This window comes from Camponotus floridanus, unplaced genomic scaffold (genome assembly GCF_003227725.1).
Source record: "Camponotus floridanus strain SB8 unplaced genomic scaffold, Cflo_v7.5 scaffold20, whole genome shotgun sequence".
In the NCBI taxonomy this organism is placed as follows: Eukaryota; Metazoa; Arthropoda; class Insecta; order Hymenoptera; family Formicidae; genus Camponotus; species Camponotus floridanus.
Genome location: NW_020229326.1, coordinates 1,909,719 through 1,927,823, shown reverse-complemented (window position 1 = coordinate 1,927,823; position 18,105 = coordinate 1,909,719). Strand labels below are relative to the sequence as shown.

General features: G+C 34.8%; 3 protein-coding genes across 5 annotated transcripts; 2 read left to right on the top strand and 1 right to left on the bottom strand.

The window, feature by feature from the left end:
* Positions 1 to 185: 185 nt before the first annotated feature.
* On the top strand, positions 186 to 2,539 carry LOC105249936 (DNA primase large subunit). Its single transcript, XM_011255738.3, has 7 exons — positions 186 to 442; positions 525 to 862; positions 937 to 1,164; positions 1,246 to 1,383; positions 1,470 to 1,848; positions 1,924 to 2,091; positions 2,162 to 2,539. The coding sequence occupies exons 1-7, from the start codon at positions 289 to 291 to the stop codon at positions 2,470 to 2,472; spliced, it is 1,716 nt and encodes a 571-aa protein (XP_011254040.2). The 5' UTR covers positions 186 to 288; the 3' UTR covers positions 2,473 to 2,539.
* Positions 2,540 to 2,772: 233 nt separating this feature from the next.
* LOC109609910 (L-threonine 3-dehydrogenase, mitochondrial) lies at positions 2,773 to 5,871 on the bottom strand. The gene is made up of 5 exons (XM_020027143.2): positions 5,631 to 5,871; positions 5,130 to 5,393; positions 4,375 to 4,635; positions 3,046 to 3,312; positions 2,773 to 2,972 (listed from the first exon to the last, which is right to left on the bottom strand). Exons 1-5 carry the CDS (start codon positions 5,785 to 5,787, stop codon positions 2,812 to 2,814), a joined length of 1,110 nt encoding a protein of 369 aa, XP_019882702.1. The 5' UTR covers positions 5,788 to 5,871; the 3' UTR covers positions 2,773 to 2,811.
* Positions 4,504 to 17,846, top strand: LOC105249935 (protein artichoke). 3 transcript variants are annotated; one of them, XM_025408260.1, is made up of 14 exons: positions 4,504 to 4,648; positions 4,717 to 5,007; positions 5,964 to 6,144; positions 7,307 to 7,825; positions 9,771 to 9,977; positions 10,076 to 11,246; positions 11,419 to 12,125; positions 12,844 to 13,168; positions 13,398 to 13,664; positions 14,052 to 14,205; positions 14,379 to 14,591; positions 14,912 to 15,683; positions 16,403 to 16,770; positions 17,088 to 17,846. In XM_025408260.1, the coding sequence occupies exons 5-14, from the start codon at positions 9,814 to 9,816 to the stop codon at positions 17,585 to 17,587; spliced, it is 4,641 nt and encodes a 1,546-aa protein (XP_025264045.1). In that variant the 5' UTR covers positions 4,504 to 4,648; positions 4,717 to 5,007; positions 5,964 to 6,144; positions 7,307 to 7,825; positions 9,771 to 9,813; the 3' UTR covers positions 17,588 to 17,846. The 3 variants fall into 3 exon arrangements, with proteins under 3 accessions (XP_025264045.1, XP_019882701.2, XP_025264044.1); XM_020027142.2 differs by having other exon boundaries at positions 14,897 to 15,683; XM_025408259.1 differs by lacking the exons at positions 4,504 to 4,648; positions 4,717 to 5,007; positions 5,964 to 6,144; positions 7,307 to 7,825 and adding an exon at positions 9,001 to 9,431 and having other exon boundaries at positions 14,897 to 15,683.
* Positions 17,847 to 18,105: the final 259 nt, after the last annotated feature.

Below are 18,105 nucleotides of genomic sequence, written 5' to 3'. Positions count from 1 at the left end.
CCCGCTTCCACAATTCGAGTTGTGGAATCGGGCCTTAAGGCATTACCTAAAAACGAGCTCTCATTGGCCGCATTCAGCGGATTCAACAGTTGGACATTACTAGATCTTCCGATATAATTCAACGCTGATTGGTCGGACCTGAAAGTAGAAACCAATCATGTTCGATTGTTACATAATGGTTGAGTTGCGCTAAATTAACATCACTAGAAATGGCGGGAATTGCTATTTCTCTCTGGGATTGTTTCTGTTAGTAGCATCTAATACAAAGCATGATAAATTGTGATTAAAATGGATTATACGGCACGCAAACGTCATACAACTATCATAGATACGAATGGTCGAGAAAATGATTATCCTCATGATATCCAAATGTACAATGTGCCTCCAGTGGGTGAAATGTCATTGGAAGAGTTTCAAGAGTTGGGCTTTGACAGATTAAAAGGTGACTTTTTAATATCTTAGGATCCTTTTGCAAATGCAAATGTTAAGATAATAAAATTAAATTATTGTCAACTTTGTTATAGCATTACGGTTGGTTGAGACAACAAATTGTAGAAGTGATCTAAAAACATTGGAAGATCGCAAGAAAGCTCTATGTGATTCTTTAAAATCTGATGGACTGAAATACTATGCAAATCTACTGTATGCTGATGGATCTAATCCACAGTCAGAAGAACATTTACAAACCAGGAGGAAAGATCACATATCGCATTTTATTTTGAGACTTGTATATTGTCACGATATAGAACAATCTAAATGGTTTATTAATCAGGAGGTTGAATTCTTCAAGTTAAGATTTAGTTCCTTAGAAAAGAAGGGGATTGAATATTTATTGAATATTAGTAACTTGGATTGCTTACCTGTATGTTTTATTAATGCCTTTCTTATAAGATTACAATGTAATATATTCTAACTTAGTGATTAATATTCCTTAAGATTTCGCAAAATGAAAAACTGGAAATGAAAGAAGAACTTAGTTTATCATCTGGGAAGGTTACCAACATAGATATCGTGGATATTTATAAAGTACCTTTTGAAAAAGTCATTGATTTAGTCAGAGGACGTAAAATATATCTTAAAGCAGGGATGGCATATGTCACTCATATGGATTTAAGTTCAGTATTCATCTGTTATTTCAGAGAGAATCTAATTGCAGGATTAGAGGTATAAAATTTATATTTTTATATATATTTAATTTGAAAGAAAGAGATTAAATTCAATTAATTTGTATTGTATATTTTGCAGAATGCAAAGATGCTGTACGATAATATATCTGATGATGAAAGATTGACCAGATACTTAACAGGTCTTCCTTCAGCTTTCTCTGGAATGGCACGTGTCGTGTGGTCAACCACAACTACACCCATTGATAAACTACATGATGTATGAATCTGATCAGCATTCAAATTAGAAATTTTATTTTTTAAATTTATCTGATTTTTTATGTATATATATTGTAAAATTTTCAGTTATCCAAAACATCATATCCATTATGTATGAGAACACTTCATGAAGCACTTTGCACCAACAGCCATCTGAGGAACTCAGGACGTATGCAATATGGGTTATTCCTGAAAGGTATAGGTGTGACTTTAGAAGATGCTCTACATTTCTGGAGAGATGCATTTTCGAAAAAAACAGATGGGTCTGCATTTGACAAAAAATATGCATACTCTATTAGGCACTACTATGGTAAAGAAGGAAGACAGACAAATTATACACCGTATGGCTGCCAGAAAATTATATCTAGCTCTGTCGGACCTGGAGAATATCATGGATGTCCCTTCAGACATATGGATCGCGATTCGTTGTGCCAAAAGTTAACTAGTTATGGAGTATTTGCCTCTAGTAAGAGATACAATCTTAATTTTCTTTCTATTGTAAAAACTTTTTATATTTAAAACTTGCATTAATGTATTTTAGATATGACAGAAATACTGGACTTTGCCAAGGATGCACAATATCATTTAGCATGTGCCAAATATTTTGAAGTTATCCACAACAAGCCAGCAAGCAAACCACTTCTACATCCAAACGCATACTTTGCCGAAAGTCGTGCAATTTCAACTGAAGATGATAGTAATGGAAAAGGTAAAAAAATTAGGAGAAATAATATATATATTTAAAAGTGATAAAAATGCTCATAACATTTTATTTACAGATTTCGACAATAAAGATAAATTCTCTCAAAATGCAATTGGAACTCCTGGAGGCCTATCTTCAAGAAAAAGCGATAGATATTCTACGCCTTCTAGAAATTCGGATTTCACTGGTACACCAAAGAGAAACAACAAATTCAGTACACCTTCAAGAAATATAGACACAATCGACACACCTTTAAGAAAAGTTCAGAAAACAAATTATACGCCTTCAAAGAAGACTAAAATGACTCCAGTAAATATTGCGGAAATGCTAAATGATGATGATTTTACAGATTTTATGGATGTAGATTTAATGGATCAAAAAAGTTAGCAAACAACTGCTCTATAAATTTATTCTGTATAATTATACAGAATAAATTTATTGCTATGCATATTCTTTGGTTTTACTTTACAGAATTTATCCAACTATATATTTTTTATCCTATTTATTAATATTTTTATGAATAATTGTTCGACCTCATAATAAATATTGTGCTTACAATACATGTAATGAGGATATACACATCAAATGTGCGTGTTTTGCATGTTTTTGATAATTAACGACATTAATTACTGATTTTTTTCGATCAAAATTTCAGTAGCCGAGTGATACAAAAGTTCGCAAAGCGTGTGCAACAATTCAAAGAAATAACATATAAGTCTTATACAATTATACGTAGCTATTGACTTCTTTTAAACGATGTTTCGGTAGAAAATTGTTGCTAACATCTTTCACCATCGATTTCACTAGCCTCTCTAGATCGTACTTATGCTGCCAACCCCAATCATGTCGTGCTTCGCTATCATCGAAAACCTGTGGCCAATTTTCAGCTAAAATCACACATCAAAGTATAATGAAATTTTTAATTTTTAATATCTTCATACATGTGTGCTACATACGTACCGATATATTGTCGTTTATCTGGCTTATAAGTAATTTTTAAATCTGGAATATATTTTAAAATTTCATTGAACAGTTCCTCGGGCGTGAAGCTCATGGCTGTGACGTTATAAACTCGTCTACGGAGTAATTCGTTGGGTGTATTTAAAAACTGAAAGAGTGCCGACAGACAATCTTCAATGTACATCATCGGTAATCTAGTGTGAGGTTCCAAGTAACATTCATACCTCTTGTTCAACAGTCCTTCATGGAATACCGCTACAGCATAATCTGTGAAAGATATAAAAGAGAAGAAAAGATTATTGTTACATGCATTGAAATATTTAAAATGCGTTGTCTGTTGAAAAATGAATAAAACAAGGAATGTAAAATTTTTTAAGAAACAGAGGTATATCGAAATTTTAAGTCGCTATTCTTAAAAAACTTGTAGCCGCTCTGATGATTTATTTTGCTCTCCCTCTTTCTGAATTTATATTTTTATTTTTCTTATTATTCCAGTCTACGCGGTTAATGTTTCTCTAGAAAAACAGTTCATGAGAGATGATTGTTTTCTGTCGATTTGCAGGAAAAAGACGGATGATTGAATAAATTATGCATTTATGTAAAAACATGTTTTTATCACATCTTGTCTCAATGTTAATGTGCGAATACTGATTCTTTATGCATCGGAAATTAAGAAAAACGGGAAAAACGATTTCACAAAGCAGATATCAGACTCGATTATTTATGAATAGCATTGTCCTTGAGAAATGATATATACACATAATTTAACATTATGCAGTTAAGTTAATCACGATTGATGCTCTAGTTCTTCACAAAAAAAGGTAAAAACTCCTATCAATTTTCAGTTATCAACCTTGTATGTGATATTAAGCGTTCCTTAAGCATGAACACGATTATCTTGCTACGAATCGGGAAACTTGAACACGCAAGGATCGCACAACGAATTTTAGTTGAAAAACATCGTCTCAATATTTAAAGATGCAAACATGTAATTACATTGCCTGAGAGAAAAAGGAAAAAAGCTATACAAGATATTTTTATTCATTTTCTTTAATTTTTGATGCATAAAAAATTATTATTTATATATTAATAAGACAAATTGTAATTAATAATGTTGAGACAAAATAAAAAGCATGTTATTCATTCAATTATCCATCTATACGACTCACGCTACGCCTTTATTAAGATTGCCTTTGATAATTTTAGATTGAATTATATTTAAAAAATAATTTAGTTAACATAGTTAACAAAATCTTTATGATTAACTATCTTTTAACTTTATACATTAGAGATAATCGTGTGAAATGTCTTAATAAGGAGTATCCTCACCGGTGGTACCACCGCCAGGTGGATCGCAACTAATTACACCAGGGAAACGAAGACACCGAAAATCGAGACCAAATCGATGATGATAATATTCTCCTAGGAGCTCGGCGTGGACTTTGCTGACACCGTAAATCGTACGTGGTCGTTGCACTGTAATATTTGGAGTCGGATTCCTGGGGGAATCTGGACCGAACGCACCGATTGTCGATGGTATGAAAATCCTCAGCTTGTATTGTTTCGCTAACTCGATAACGTTGTGCATTCCTGTCACACACAGGTGAGGAAAAATAATAGATCTTTAAAATATTTAATATCGATTGTGAAATAGTTTTGATTTTTTTTCAGATATATCTATGAATCACAGAGAGTACGCGATATCATCTATCGCATTCCAACAATTGCTTGTCCACTTTCTCTCCCGAACACTTTCTTCCCTTCGCGAGTGCGTTAGAATTATTATAATGACAAATTCACTCGTCGACACAACATTCCATTTCACTTGGACGCAGTGCGCAGAAAGCTAAACATCTCATGCGAAAAACTTGCGCCTTCTATTAAGTGAAGCAAAAAAGTACAAAAAAGTATTTTCCTATAAATAATAAGATATCAAGGAAGGACACATATTTCTATGCTTTGGTATGTTAAAAACTATTTTTATTCCAAGTACTGTTAAACTTCAAATAAATTTTACTGTTGATTCTTCTGTTCTCTATCTATCTAGAAGAATAGAGACAAGTGGATTATTTAGCTTTTCTTACCTTCGATATTGACTCTGACAGCTAATGGTACGTTTTGTTCACCGACAGCGCTAAGTAGAGCGCTGAAGTGGATGAGCCAGTCGATCCTATAATCGACGACGATTTTCTGTAGACCCTTGAAGTCGAGGATATCAGCAAAGATGAAGGGCCCGTTCTCCAGACTTTCCTCCGTCGGTTTAATAATATCCGACAGTATAACATTCTCGTTACCATAATTCCGACGAAGTACCTTTGCGCACTCTGTCCCTAATTGTCCAAGGCCCCCTGAATAAAAATCGCATTCGTTCGACGAAGACAAGTTTTGCACTTATATCACAAACGCGAATGAAGTGTAATATTTGTCCTTGTGTAACACTTTTTGATAAGATCTCAAGTTATAAAGAGGGAATTGCGTGCGTTTTATCTTTTAATCATAGCATCAATTAGGTACAAATTTGTCGAATTATGTAAATTATAGAATAATTCATCAAAAGCAAATATATTATATTTAATCACGCTTACCTGTTATCAGTATCTTCGGTGATTTAATTGCATTATTTGTATTAACGTACTTGGTGCGTTCGTTTTTACTGTAACTAGGATTATCGGATATGTGAAAGCTCTTGCAAATGTTTTTCGTGAAGCAATACGAGAATCGAGTGATACTTTTACACAACATTATTTTATAAAATAATGCAGCACAAAAGATCTTGCGATCACAATACTATTATATTGATTATATTTATATTGATTTGATTCTAGTTTTTATGATTTTAAACTATTTTCCACGACAAATCTTTTTTTAAGAAATGAGAGAGATACATAAAAAAAATGTCATTTCACATTTCATTTCAGAGTATTGCAAATTGTAAATCTACTATACATTAAGAACGAGTAATTTTATTGAAAAAGAAAAGTAAAGAGGAGGAATTTAATACTTCTTCGCTGGTGGTTGATAAACAACTGGTGCCTTGAGCAATATTTCTTATATCACAACTTGTTTTCAAAACCAGTTAGAACGGATGCTGCGTGATCGGTATGTATATTTGTGTTGCTGTATTTTAAATGCTATATTTAATGCTATATTTAATGCTATATTTAATGAATTGAGAACGTACGGAGGATGTTCCTATGTCTGCCTTAGAAACTTACCCAGTATATACTCAAAATATTTCTTATATTATGAGTATATTTTTAGAATATCTTAAGCATATTTTTACATTAATAAATTGTTTATAAATATAGAAGACAGTTGAACTATACGTAGAATAAAAAATAAATTCTTCATATAAAAAATAAATACGTTCTCAAAATATCATAGTACATATATCGAATATTATTGGGATATACACAATCTACGTTTGTGATATACTGAGTACAATATTCAGGATCTGTGCTATATGGGAATAAAAACGAATTTCTCTATAAATTTCTCTTAACATAGTTTAATATGTATAATTCAATGAATTTCTCTATACATTTCTCTTAAATACACAATTCAATATGTAATTTAAAAAAAAATCATGATATTTCTCGCATTACTTTCCTCACTTATACTCAATTTTCATTGACAATACGAGAATTTCATTGCGTTGTCTTGATAAATTGACACAGATCTCTAAATATCTGTCGTCAAGTACTAGTCTTATCAACCAAATTGAAATTTAAATTCAAAATATCATTTATATATATGTACGTCATTTACTTGCCTATGACGTTTATTTGTGTTTATGCAATGGACAGAGGTTTGGCAATACAAACCAATAACGAAGCGATCTTTTTCTCATACGATTCTAAACCGGTTATTACTGTTACACATCAAAACGCATATAAAGCATATAAAGAAGTCATGCGTGAATGCTATAAGAAAATCAAGATTAAAGATTGATAAAGAACTTTTGTAACATATCTTACTCACCTTTTGATATGTAGAATAAGTTCTTATAAATTTTTATTTGCAGATGAAGTAATATGATGTAGCCATTTAAATAAATATATTAATAACATAAATGATATTAACATATGTTAGTTAATATAAATATATTAATATTACTAGTCCATTTTTAGTTTAATGAGTATTATATGTCTATATATACACACATGCATTAAAATCATTAGTTTATTGTATTTTTAGAAAAGATAGGTTGCATAACTAATTGGTGGCTGTACAATTGTTGAACATTTTTTCCTTTTTTCAGATTTCTTCTATTCAACAGGGGTGCGTTCGATCCTCGTTGCTTTATCAGGTGTACGAAAAGGAAAATGAAAGGAAGGAGATTTTTCATCGACGCCGAATTACATTCGGCGATCGGTGAGATTCGTGGGGAAAGGGAAGAATTTCCTGGAAGCGTGTCTTCATGGTAGCTGGACACGCGCTTCGCAATTCTCTTTGCGTCCCTTCACCCGCGCCATCGTCATCTTCTCCCCTCAAGTTTGTGTAGACCACCACGCTTTTGCGAATAGCTTCTTCGGCACATTTAGTGTGTGCCCGTAACGAGATCACGAAGAGTCGCATTCGTGACCGGGAGACAGTGTTAAAAACGAAGTGGTAAAATAAGTCGGTTACGCACCCCTCGAAATAGAAAATATTTGTATAGAAGATCAAGAAGATTAAGTGGGAATACTACTTTTTTTCGTGAATTTTGTTCTTGCTAATAGAAAAACATAGGATTCTTCAGAATTTTACAGAAGTAAGACATTAGTTTGGCGAACAGAAGGTAAACATCTTGTAGAATCTTTTAGCAAAAACATTTTATATTAAATTTGACTTTTAATTAATTTTGATACTATGATGATAGATTTGTTTGAAATAAATTCTATATTAATCAAAGATTTTAGAAATAATTAAACGTAAATTTTTACAAAACGTAATTAGCGATCCATCATTTGATTAGGATTCTTATACTGTCAACGACCCGCACATTGCATTCACTGGTCGCTTGAGATACATCTTCATAAAAGTGTACAACCTTCCTCGTGCAATTACATAATGACTCGAAATTATCATTCATAGCAGAAAATGAGATGTACATTCGAGGGTCAGTGACGGCGAAATATCAAGGAAATGAGAATCACTTTCACTAAAATTACATCCTATTGTATCCTTCTTGTTTGATCACAAGTTAGATTTATAATAATAATGTTGGAACGGGAAAATTAATCTTTTTTAAAGTAAACTCCAGTATACATAAATCTGTTAAATGCAATTTCATTGTTATCAACACAAAAGTATTTTCCATATCATATATTAAAAAAGTTTTTTATATCAATTGAATTATTGAGAGCGATTTTCAATATTTAGCTAGAATTCCAACTTTCTATTCAGATTTTCTATTCTACGAACAGGAATTCCATTCATAATGCAAAATATCTGCCTATCTTGAGAAAAATAGTATCTTTGGAACTAGTATATGATTAATTTTTATTTTATTACATAGAGCCTGAAACTTAAATGATGATATCAATATACTCACGGAGGCTCTCGAAATGCGGAAGTAGATTTGTCAGAGATCACTCTTTCTATTGATGCAACAATGCATAATCTCGAATTGTTTATCATGCATCGCTGTATCGACGTTCACGTACGAATGACTTTTCAGGCCGTCCGATTGTTTTACTTCTTTTTAAAGACCGACGCATTACGAAATCCTCGCGTTTCCGCGTGACAAGATCTCCATAGTGAACGTCTTTACCTTTCTACGCACACCCTAAGTTGCAATCTTTTGTCACGTTATTCTTGTTTTCCTTACATAGTGATTATACTAAATATTATATCTCAATATTATATCTCAAAATACTATTCGTTAATATACAAAGCAGAGAAAGCAGAAAAAATCTGCTACTTTTTATATAATTTTGTATAATTTTATAAGATTTTATTTGACATGTTATTTCGTCAACAATTCATTAAGCGCTGCGTGTTTATGAAGCACGCAATAATCTTCCTGACTTTCTTTTTCTTCGAGGTGCGAATTTTTAATTTTTAAATCGTACTCTGGTTCTCCGTTCATCGTTACTATAGACACATCAAGAACGCGCTCGCGCGACGGCAATTATTACGGACAACGATTGTCCTAGCGGTCTTTAACTTTGCTTACGGTACGGGGCATCAATTTTGTCGTCTACGACCGTGACTTGTGTACATGCGTTATACAGATACCTGGGGCGTCGCGCCCAGGATACAGAGGCATACCGTGACGTTCATGAAGGGCTCTTAACGCCTAAAAATCCAACAACCATCGGTCGTTGTTTTCGTTTCGTCTCGCCAACAAGATTTCTAATTTAACTCGGCAAGTTCGTCACTTCTTCGTAGACGAGAAAACGGTATAATTATTTTTATCGCGTGTCACATGTCGAAATACGATGCGCGTTCCTGTTATTTTTCTAATGATCTTTTGGCAATAAATTATATTCGATGCGCAAAGTACGTGTATAAAAGCGACCTCGCTTTTGGCATTGAAGGCAATTAGAAAAAAATTCGAATATATTTTCATCCTACTTAATTAAAAAAATAATTATTGAATAAAGTTTTAAATGTAAGATTTAATTATTTTAACTTTTTTTAAACATATGGTTCGATAGATTGATTCATTCAGCATTCATTCTATTTCTTCAACTTTGTTCCAAATTCGTAATCCGTTTGCGTGCGAACGCATGTTCCAGAAAATGCGGAACTGTTGCTCGTAGACTACGGTCCAAATGCGCGATGGTCAGGTCGTCGGAAGGCGGTGGACTTCTGATAGTCGGTTGGCTTCTGGCACTTCGTTCCATTGGTGTCGGTGCCCAGTTAGATTCCGATTACGGATGTCCACCTCAGGAGAGGATATTGCCATGCCGATGCTCGACGCGCGATATGGAGATTCAGATATGGCAAGTCGATGAGAAAATATCAATGCCGGATGAAAGAATTAAATCGAGACAATATGCTGAACAAAATGCCATAAATTTACCAATAAATTTGCGTGCAGGTGCAGCCATAGCGAGTTACCAAAAGTGCTAGGAGGTCTGAAGGCGGTGAGTCACTACATGGACCAACCAGTGGACGAACTAATCTTGGAGAACAACAATTTACCTAGTCTACCCGGTAAGGTGTTCGCGTCCTTGCGAGTTTTACGCCTCATGCTGCGGAATAATCGACTCGAGAGGGTGTCGTCCGGCTGGCTAGACGGTCTGCATGATTCCCTATTAGAACTATTTATCGTTGAGCCCGATCTACGGTCTCTGCCTGTGGATAGCCTGGAGAATTTGCAGGGTCTCGAAGCAGTGACGTTGCAGAGTCGCGTGATGAGGCGATTGCCCAAGTTCACCGGTTTGCCGAAGTTGAGATACCTGCAGATCAATTCCCCAGCCTTGGTGGAACTCGCCCCGAGGAACTTTAAAGATGTTCCCAATCTGGAGCAGTTGCATGTATTCGGCAGTCCGAACCTGAGGAAACTGGAGGCTGGCCTCCTCCGCGGTTTACCTCGATTAGAATTGATCAACATCACTGATTCCGGGATTAACTGGATTCATCCACGTGCTGTGATCGATTTGCCGGAACTCAGGGAGATATCGTTAATCGGAAATGAAATAATCGACGCAAGTATAGTCGGTCGAGCATGCATGGATCTTCCATCGTTGTCAGTGATACGTTTGGATCGAAATCGCATTAATCGTCTCGGCGAGGGCTCCTTCGTCGACCTCCCAGTCTTATCGCGTATTTATCTGTCGCGCAACGGTATTACGGAGATATTCGCTGGGGCTTTTCAACGTATGCCGGCTCTCAAATCCGTAGATCTGAATCACAATTTAATCCATCGCATTCATCCGGAATTCTTTCCGCATCGAATAGGAAACGTATTAGAAGAGATGTGGCTAATTAACAATGACCTTAGCCACGTGGCCGAAATACGATCGGTGCTCGAAGCTCTGCCAAGGTTGAAATTTTTAGACGTCAGTCACAATCAGCTAGAGGAAATACCCTTCGGTGCTCTAAGAGGCCATCCCACCTTGGAAAGACTCCATCTCAATCATAACAGGCTGGCAGTTTTGCAGAGAGAAACGTTCGCGGCGATGCCAGCACTCAGGGAGCTCAGACTGAAAAATAATTCCTTGTCGAATCTTCTGGAAGCTCCTTTCTGGAATCTGCCAGCTTTAAAAGTAAAGATTTTATTGAATTCTCTAAACATTAATAATGGAACCAAAAGTTGAATACACATATTATTTGGATTTTTTATAAATAATTTTAAATAAAATTTGAACACTTAGAAATCACTCTTTGATCGAAGTATTATTGATATTTTATTATTTTCAATTATGTGTCTGATTCTAGGGTCTGGATCTATCGGAGAACTATTTCCGTCACATAGAATCGCGTTTGTTCGATAATCTGCCGAATCTTAGACGGCTAGACCTTAGTGGTAACGCCATCGGACTCATCGAACCTGAGTCCTTTCTCAACACCCCGGCGTTGGAACACATCAACGTCTCCAGAAATGCCCTGTCTGTTCTTCATCCCTTGACTTTTCAACATCTGACGAATCTGTACGAGCTGGATGTCGGCTGGAATCGTATGCTGGAAGTGGTCCCTGGTCTACCGAAGGACATCGAGCACCTTCATATGCCCATGAACCGTATCGTTACTCTACCAGCCATATCCTCTCAAGATCTAGCTCTACCTGCCCTACGATCACTGGATTTAAGCGCGAATGGAATCGAGACAATTTCGCCCGGCACATTAGTTGACTTATCGAACTTGAGAAAATTGTGTCTAGGCTATAATACTCTAAGAATTATAGACGACGGCGTTTTCGATGGACTCTCGAGATTGGAGCAACTGGACTTGAAATATAATCAACTGCGCACATTGCATGGACGAAGTTTTCGCCCTTTGAAATCGTTGATGGACGTAAATCTTCGAGGCAATCGAATGGAAGTTCTACGACCGGATATATTTCAAGAGAATACAAGATTACAAAGGATTGATCTAAGCAGAAATAATCTCGCTCAAATTCCTCACGCGACCTTTGCCAATACTAGGTAAGAATTTTAATTGTATTTAATCTTCATATGGAGAATTTATAATAAAATATATATATATATATATATATATATATATATATATATATTACGTAAAAAAATATCAATTTGTATTTCTATTTTAATCTTTAAAATTTAATATAATGACAATAGCAATAGTATATTAACAATGGAGGCAATTTTCCCCTCCTTTGTTACCTCGTGTTCTAGTGGAAAAGCAGTTTCACTCGTGGTTACTTGATTGCATCACTCTTAAATTGGTACCTAGAAAGTTCTTCGTGCACACGCTAATATCTCTTTCTTGTCGTTGTGTAGCATCGGCCTGGCGTGTCGACTAATTTGGTTCACTTTTATACGTAATTTTGTTTAATCTCGTTCATCAAGTTTAATTTGATCGGATCGAAACATGTTTTTTCAAAAGTATACTTTAATCTAATATACTTTAATTGAATTTAGATGTAGATGTATCTAAAACACGGATAGGACAAATAGCACTTTGATAACAATCTATGTACTTATTAAATTTTATTTACGATAAATTTACAATAAATCTTTTTTGCCAAAATTTGTAACAAATAATGCTGAAAGGAAAAATGGAAAGATATTCTAATCATCTATACATTTTTGAATATTTTTTTGCAAAAGAAAATAGATTGTCTAATGTTCATTCCGCATTCAAAATAACAATGATAATTACAAAACCTGTTATCAATTACAGAGACCTTCGTGAACTATACGCCTCGCACAATACTTTGACCGAGTTACCCGGATCGCTGCACGGCTTAACAGTTCTTCGGGTCCTCGACTTGAGCTTTAACAAACTAAACATTCTATCGCCGGAAATATTAAGCAGCCTTTCGTCCTTACTTGAGCTGAAACTCGTCAGAAATCATATACGAGAATTGCGGGAGGGTGCGTTCGACGGGTTGCCACGGCTGTCTCTGATCGATCTCGAAGATAATGATCTCAGAGTGATCGAAAGGAATGCCATCAGAGCCTTACCGGAACTACAGGCTGTCAGACTCGGCAGGAATCGATTGCAGGTAATAAATTGTATAGTTTCTCATTCAATGAAATTAACAATAAGATAATTTTTATTTGATGAAATAAAACTTTATCTCCTTGAATAACTTACTTTGTTAGATACGATTAAAAAGCTTAAAAGACTTTATACATGTGAGTCATAATATATAAATAAAATGTTGTCTAGTTTTTATATAAAAAATATTGAAAATAGTTAAATAAGGAGGTAACTAACACGTAATTTTCTAGTCTATCCCAAGTGGCGCTTTCACCGAACTACCGTTACTACAAAGTACGGAATTACAAGAAAACTGGATTCAGGAAATCGCTAATAATGCCTTCATTAACGTGCCACACTTGCTATTCCTTAATCTAAGTCATAATAATCTGCCGGGATTGGAGTACATTGGCTTGGAGAGTCTACGTTCGTTAGAAGTCCTCGATCTCAGCTACAATCGTTTATCGAGAGTTTCAAGCGACAGTCTGGCATCTATGGAATGGCTAGTAGAATTAAAGGTATAATAGAAAATTTTACATTCTAAATTTTAAATATATCATCAACATAAAATATATCATAATATATTGCGCTCTATAATTTTTAAATCGTACTTTTAAAATACATGTGTCGGATTGTGGGTGTATAAAACGATTGCGCAATTTGTGAAAAAATTTATTTTGTGCGAGAAGTAATCTGTATAAAAAAATTACAAATGAAATGGGCGAAGAGAAGCGCTTTGCTAATAAAAGAGAATACTTTCTCGTCGAGAGTGAAACTTCTGCGTGAACCATGGTGCGAGACGAGCCGTTCTGCTGGCAGAGCAATTATTCGTATACTTGCATCGTTAATTAGGGGAGATAGCCGAGACCGCGTTTTACATAGGCCGTTTTCCTTTCTGTATGCAGATGGACAACAATCGGATTTGTGCCGTGCACGGATCGCCTTTCGATGATATGCCGAGATTACGAGTGCTGAGCCTACGAAGCAATCGGATGACCGCGGTTTCCGAAAACGCTTTCAAGAGATTAAGATCGAACATTGCTGTCCTGGATATCGACGGTAATTCAACATTAATTAAATCGACAAAAATAAAAAAAGAATTTAATCAAATTAATTATTTAAACTGAAATATATTAATTTGCGATTTTCGTTGACAAAAAGCACCGCTTAATATTTTTGCATATTTTGTCCTATATCTTTATATTTACATCTTTTTCTTATTTCCGAGAAAGGAAATCCATTATCCTGTTCTTGCGGCATGCTTTGGCTACGAGGATGGCTCCAACAAGCTTCCTCGGAGGGTCCTAGATGCGCCGACGGCTCTCTCTTTAGGGAATTGAGATTATCGCGTCAAGATTGTCAGCGGGAGAGATACGTTGAACCGGTCCATCCAGCATGCGAATCCGAAATGATTAACGTTGCAACGCCTTCGGTTTCTTCATCTGGTAATAACTGAAATAAAAACGATTAATCGCAAAATGATTCAAAAAAATTAAATCACATTTATCTATTATTTAAAAATTATGTTGCATTTTTACACAATGTTTTTTTGTGATTACACTTTAACTATTTTATGATATGCACTGAATTATAATATAAACTATTTTAAATTATGATATACACTTTAACTATTTAAATGATGATATCAGAATTAATCATTAATTAATTCTGATATCATCATTTACAAATTTATAGCAAATAATTTTACCACATCTTTTGCGACTTATTAAATTACATCGAAACTTGGTAGCATTTGGAGTTACAGAGACAGTACCGTTATGGCTGAATCTAAAGGACTCGACCCAGAAGCCTTCCGTTTCCCAGGATACTGACTACATGATGTATGAATATCTGGACAATCAGGATAACGAAAACGACACAAACATATTCACATCGCCATCCAGCGTGTCTACTCAGACCATCAGCGTACCTACTCAGACCGTAAATATCATTCATCCACCATTGCAAACGCAGAAGCATCAGATTCAGAAGAATGAAACGTCATCAATGAAGAAGAAGCCCATGATGCCACCGTCACCCAGTAGCTCTGGCTTCACTTTTTTTGGTGTACCTCTGCCGAGCATGAGTTTTGATTTATGGGGAAATTCAAAGAGAAAAGCCGAGAGGAAAGAGTCCTCGATGACACCGAATAGGCCCAGCCGAGGACGTTACAGATCTTTTCCGCCCACAGAACCAGAAATTCATAGAGGTGGCTTCGTGCCGTTGCCGCGTGCACAGAGTGGATTCGTGCCGATTGCCGATCCTAGATTGATGTACGAGAAACACGAGACGAAGCGTGAGAATGTCTCAAAGTCATTGAACGCAAGCAGTACGCCGATGCAGATGTCGGAGGAGCGTCCACGGAAAAGCGCAAACAGCACTATCACTAGGGTGGAAAAGATTGTTTCCAGGACTGGGAAACCTCGGACGAATCTCCGGGAACGAGAGGAGTTATCCACTGTACCAACATTCAATCGATCAACCGATTCGAGTAACTTCAATTCTCGCAAGATTTTGCCTGACATCAATAAGATCAAGTAATTAAATCATTCAAATTACTTATTTTTTTTACAATATTCAAATTATTTTTTTTGCAAAATCTAACTGTTCATGATCAAGGTATCGCACGCAAAGCGATAAGCAAGTCATAATTTAAAAAAATTAGTCGCATGAATAATATACATCAAACTATTGTCATCCATTAAACACGCGTAAAATAATCCATCACACTATTGTTCAAAACAGACAGATCGCGAAAACAAATAATAATTAATTGTGCCTTTCGAAAAAGATTCAGACTCTTCAAAAAAATCAATCAAATCATTTTCCAATATTATAATATTTTTTGTGCTGTTTTGCATATTGTTTGTGGCAATTTTTAGATCTTTCTCAAAGGGCATACTCAATAAAAATAGAACAAGAGAAAAATAGAGCGCACTTTTTTGTAAGTTTCGATCGCGCTTACGCTGTTATAGTTTCGAAATTGTTTAAAAAAAAGTTGTGTGCTTGCTTTTTCTTTTATTCGGATTTGCGTTCTTCACCTTGCTCGTTTCACGAACACAGACAATTTGATAAAAAAAGATATTTCAAATTCTCTGGTTCATTTAATCACAATTTTTTAAATGAACTCTCATTAATAATTTAGTTTAAAAAATACGTTTATATATCTTGATATTTTAAAAATTGAATTTTAAATTGTTTAAACTGACATATGTTATGACTAATCCTTTCGGACGTTAATATTTTCTTCGTTTAGCTCTGACGCATTCAACGCAACGAAAAGTAGTGCATCGATAATCGTGGAGGAATCGTCACAGGAAACTCTTGAAACGTCAGTGTCCACTGAGATTTATGACGACGAGAGTCTAAAGGTAGAAGAAGATTCGGAAGAAGATAAATTTATCGAGAAACCGCAAGTGGAAATCGCCAGTAGAATAATTTGGACCACACCCAAAACGATAACAATCGAAACGAGAAAAACAATTATCAAAGACGTTGTAACAGCAGCAATGGAGGTGATACCATCGCAAGAAAATAGCACGAAAGATTGGGACATTGAGATATCCGAATATGAAAAGAATTCAACTCGATTGGATACTACGACTGACTCTTACGATGAATCTGGTGATTTTAATAAATAATTTAAAATGTTTGATACACTTAATATCAGCACTTTATTATTAAATCGTTTGGAAAATAAGTCTGTAATCATCTGCTAATATAAAATCTATTTTAAATTAGCAAACGAAGGAAACAATCTTGCTATTGATCTTTTAATCCTAATTAACAAAAAATCTATGGCAAGAATCCATAAAAAAAATTTATTTTGATAAAAGATCGACACTAAATTCTTATAAAACTTTGCGATCGATGGATATTATATCGCGAGAATGAAAAAAAGAAAGAATTTTAATAAATAAATATCTTTTGCCTTATTGCAGACAATCCGCAAGTGGCAAAAACAGATGCACCGCATTTCTCTTTATCCACGACGTTATTCTCCATATCGAATCCGCGCCCGAGAGAAACCACAACTATGACTACCCGAGGCACGTCCGCTTTATCTGCACTTTTAATCCCGGGAGGACAACTACCGTCTTCAGGGCCTGTAGGAAACTTGCGTCCACTCGGTAGATCTACGATAACCAAGGTCGCTTCGCCGTATCTTAGTCATAATGCCGAACAATTGCGGGAGAGACAGAAATCGATTGCTGCTCAGAGAAGCGCCGAGGTCGTCGACCACACGACAACTGAAATTCAAAACGAAGCGTTCGTCATTGATGAAAAGGCCAAAGTGATAGACGATAGTCCTCTCAGCTGGTACTTCCAACATTATAATGATACATATTTGGAACCTTATATAGGTATAGCTTATAGCAATACCGCGAAAATCGATGTGTATCCATGTTTATTTTTGCTCGCTTTTAGAATCTTAATTTAGAAAGAGATTTGGAATTCGTAGAGAGAAATTTATAGATGATTTTTATCAATAAACAAATTAAAGAGAATTCATAAAAGATAACATACATTGTAATATCTCTTGACGAATATGCGCGAGTGTTTTTCAGATCATAAATCATACATAAGCATATTGTAAGAATATGTGCGATGTATACAATTGAACTACATATGTATATCTATATATATTTTGTTCGAGAACCATTATATGTACAAAGATCACGCTCATAGGTGTATTTGCGTTTATATATATATATATATATATATATATATATATATATATATATATATTTTAGTAAGATATAAAGCATATATTTCTATGATAAATTAATAAAGCAATCTAAGCAAATAATAATTTTATTAAAAATGTAATTCTCTTCTCTTTTTTAATGGGACTTATGCATTTCCTAAGAAATATGTTAATTATATTTATCATGAATATTACTAACTAAAACTTTAAATTGTCTCAGACATATCTGTGACAATTTAAAAGAATACTTC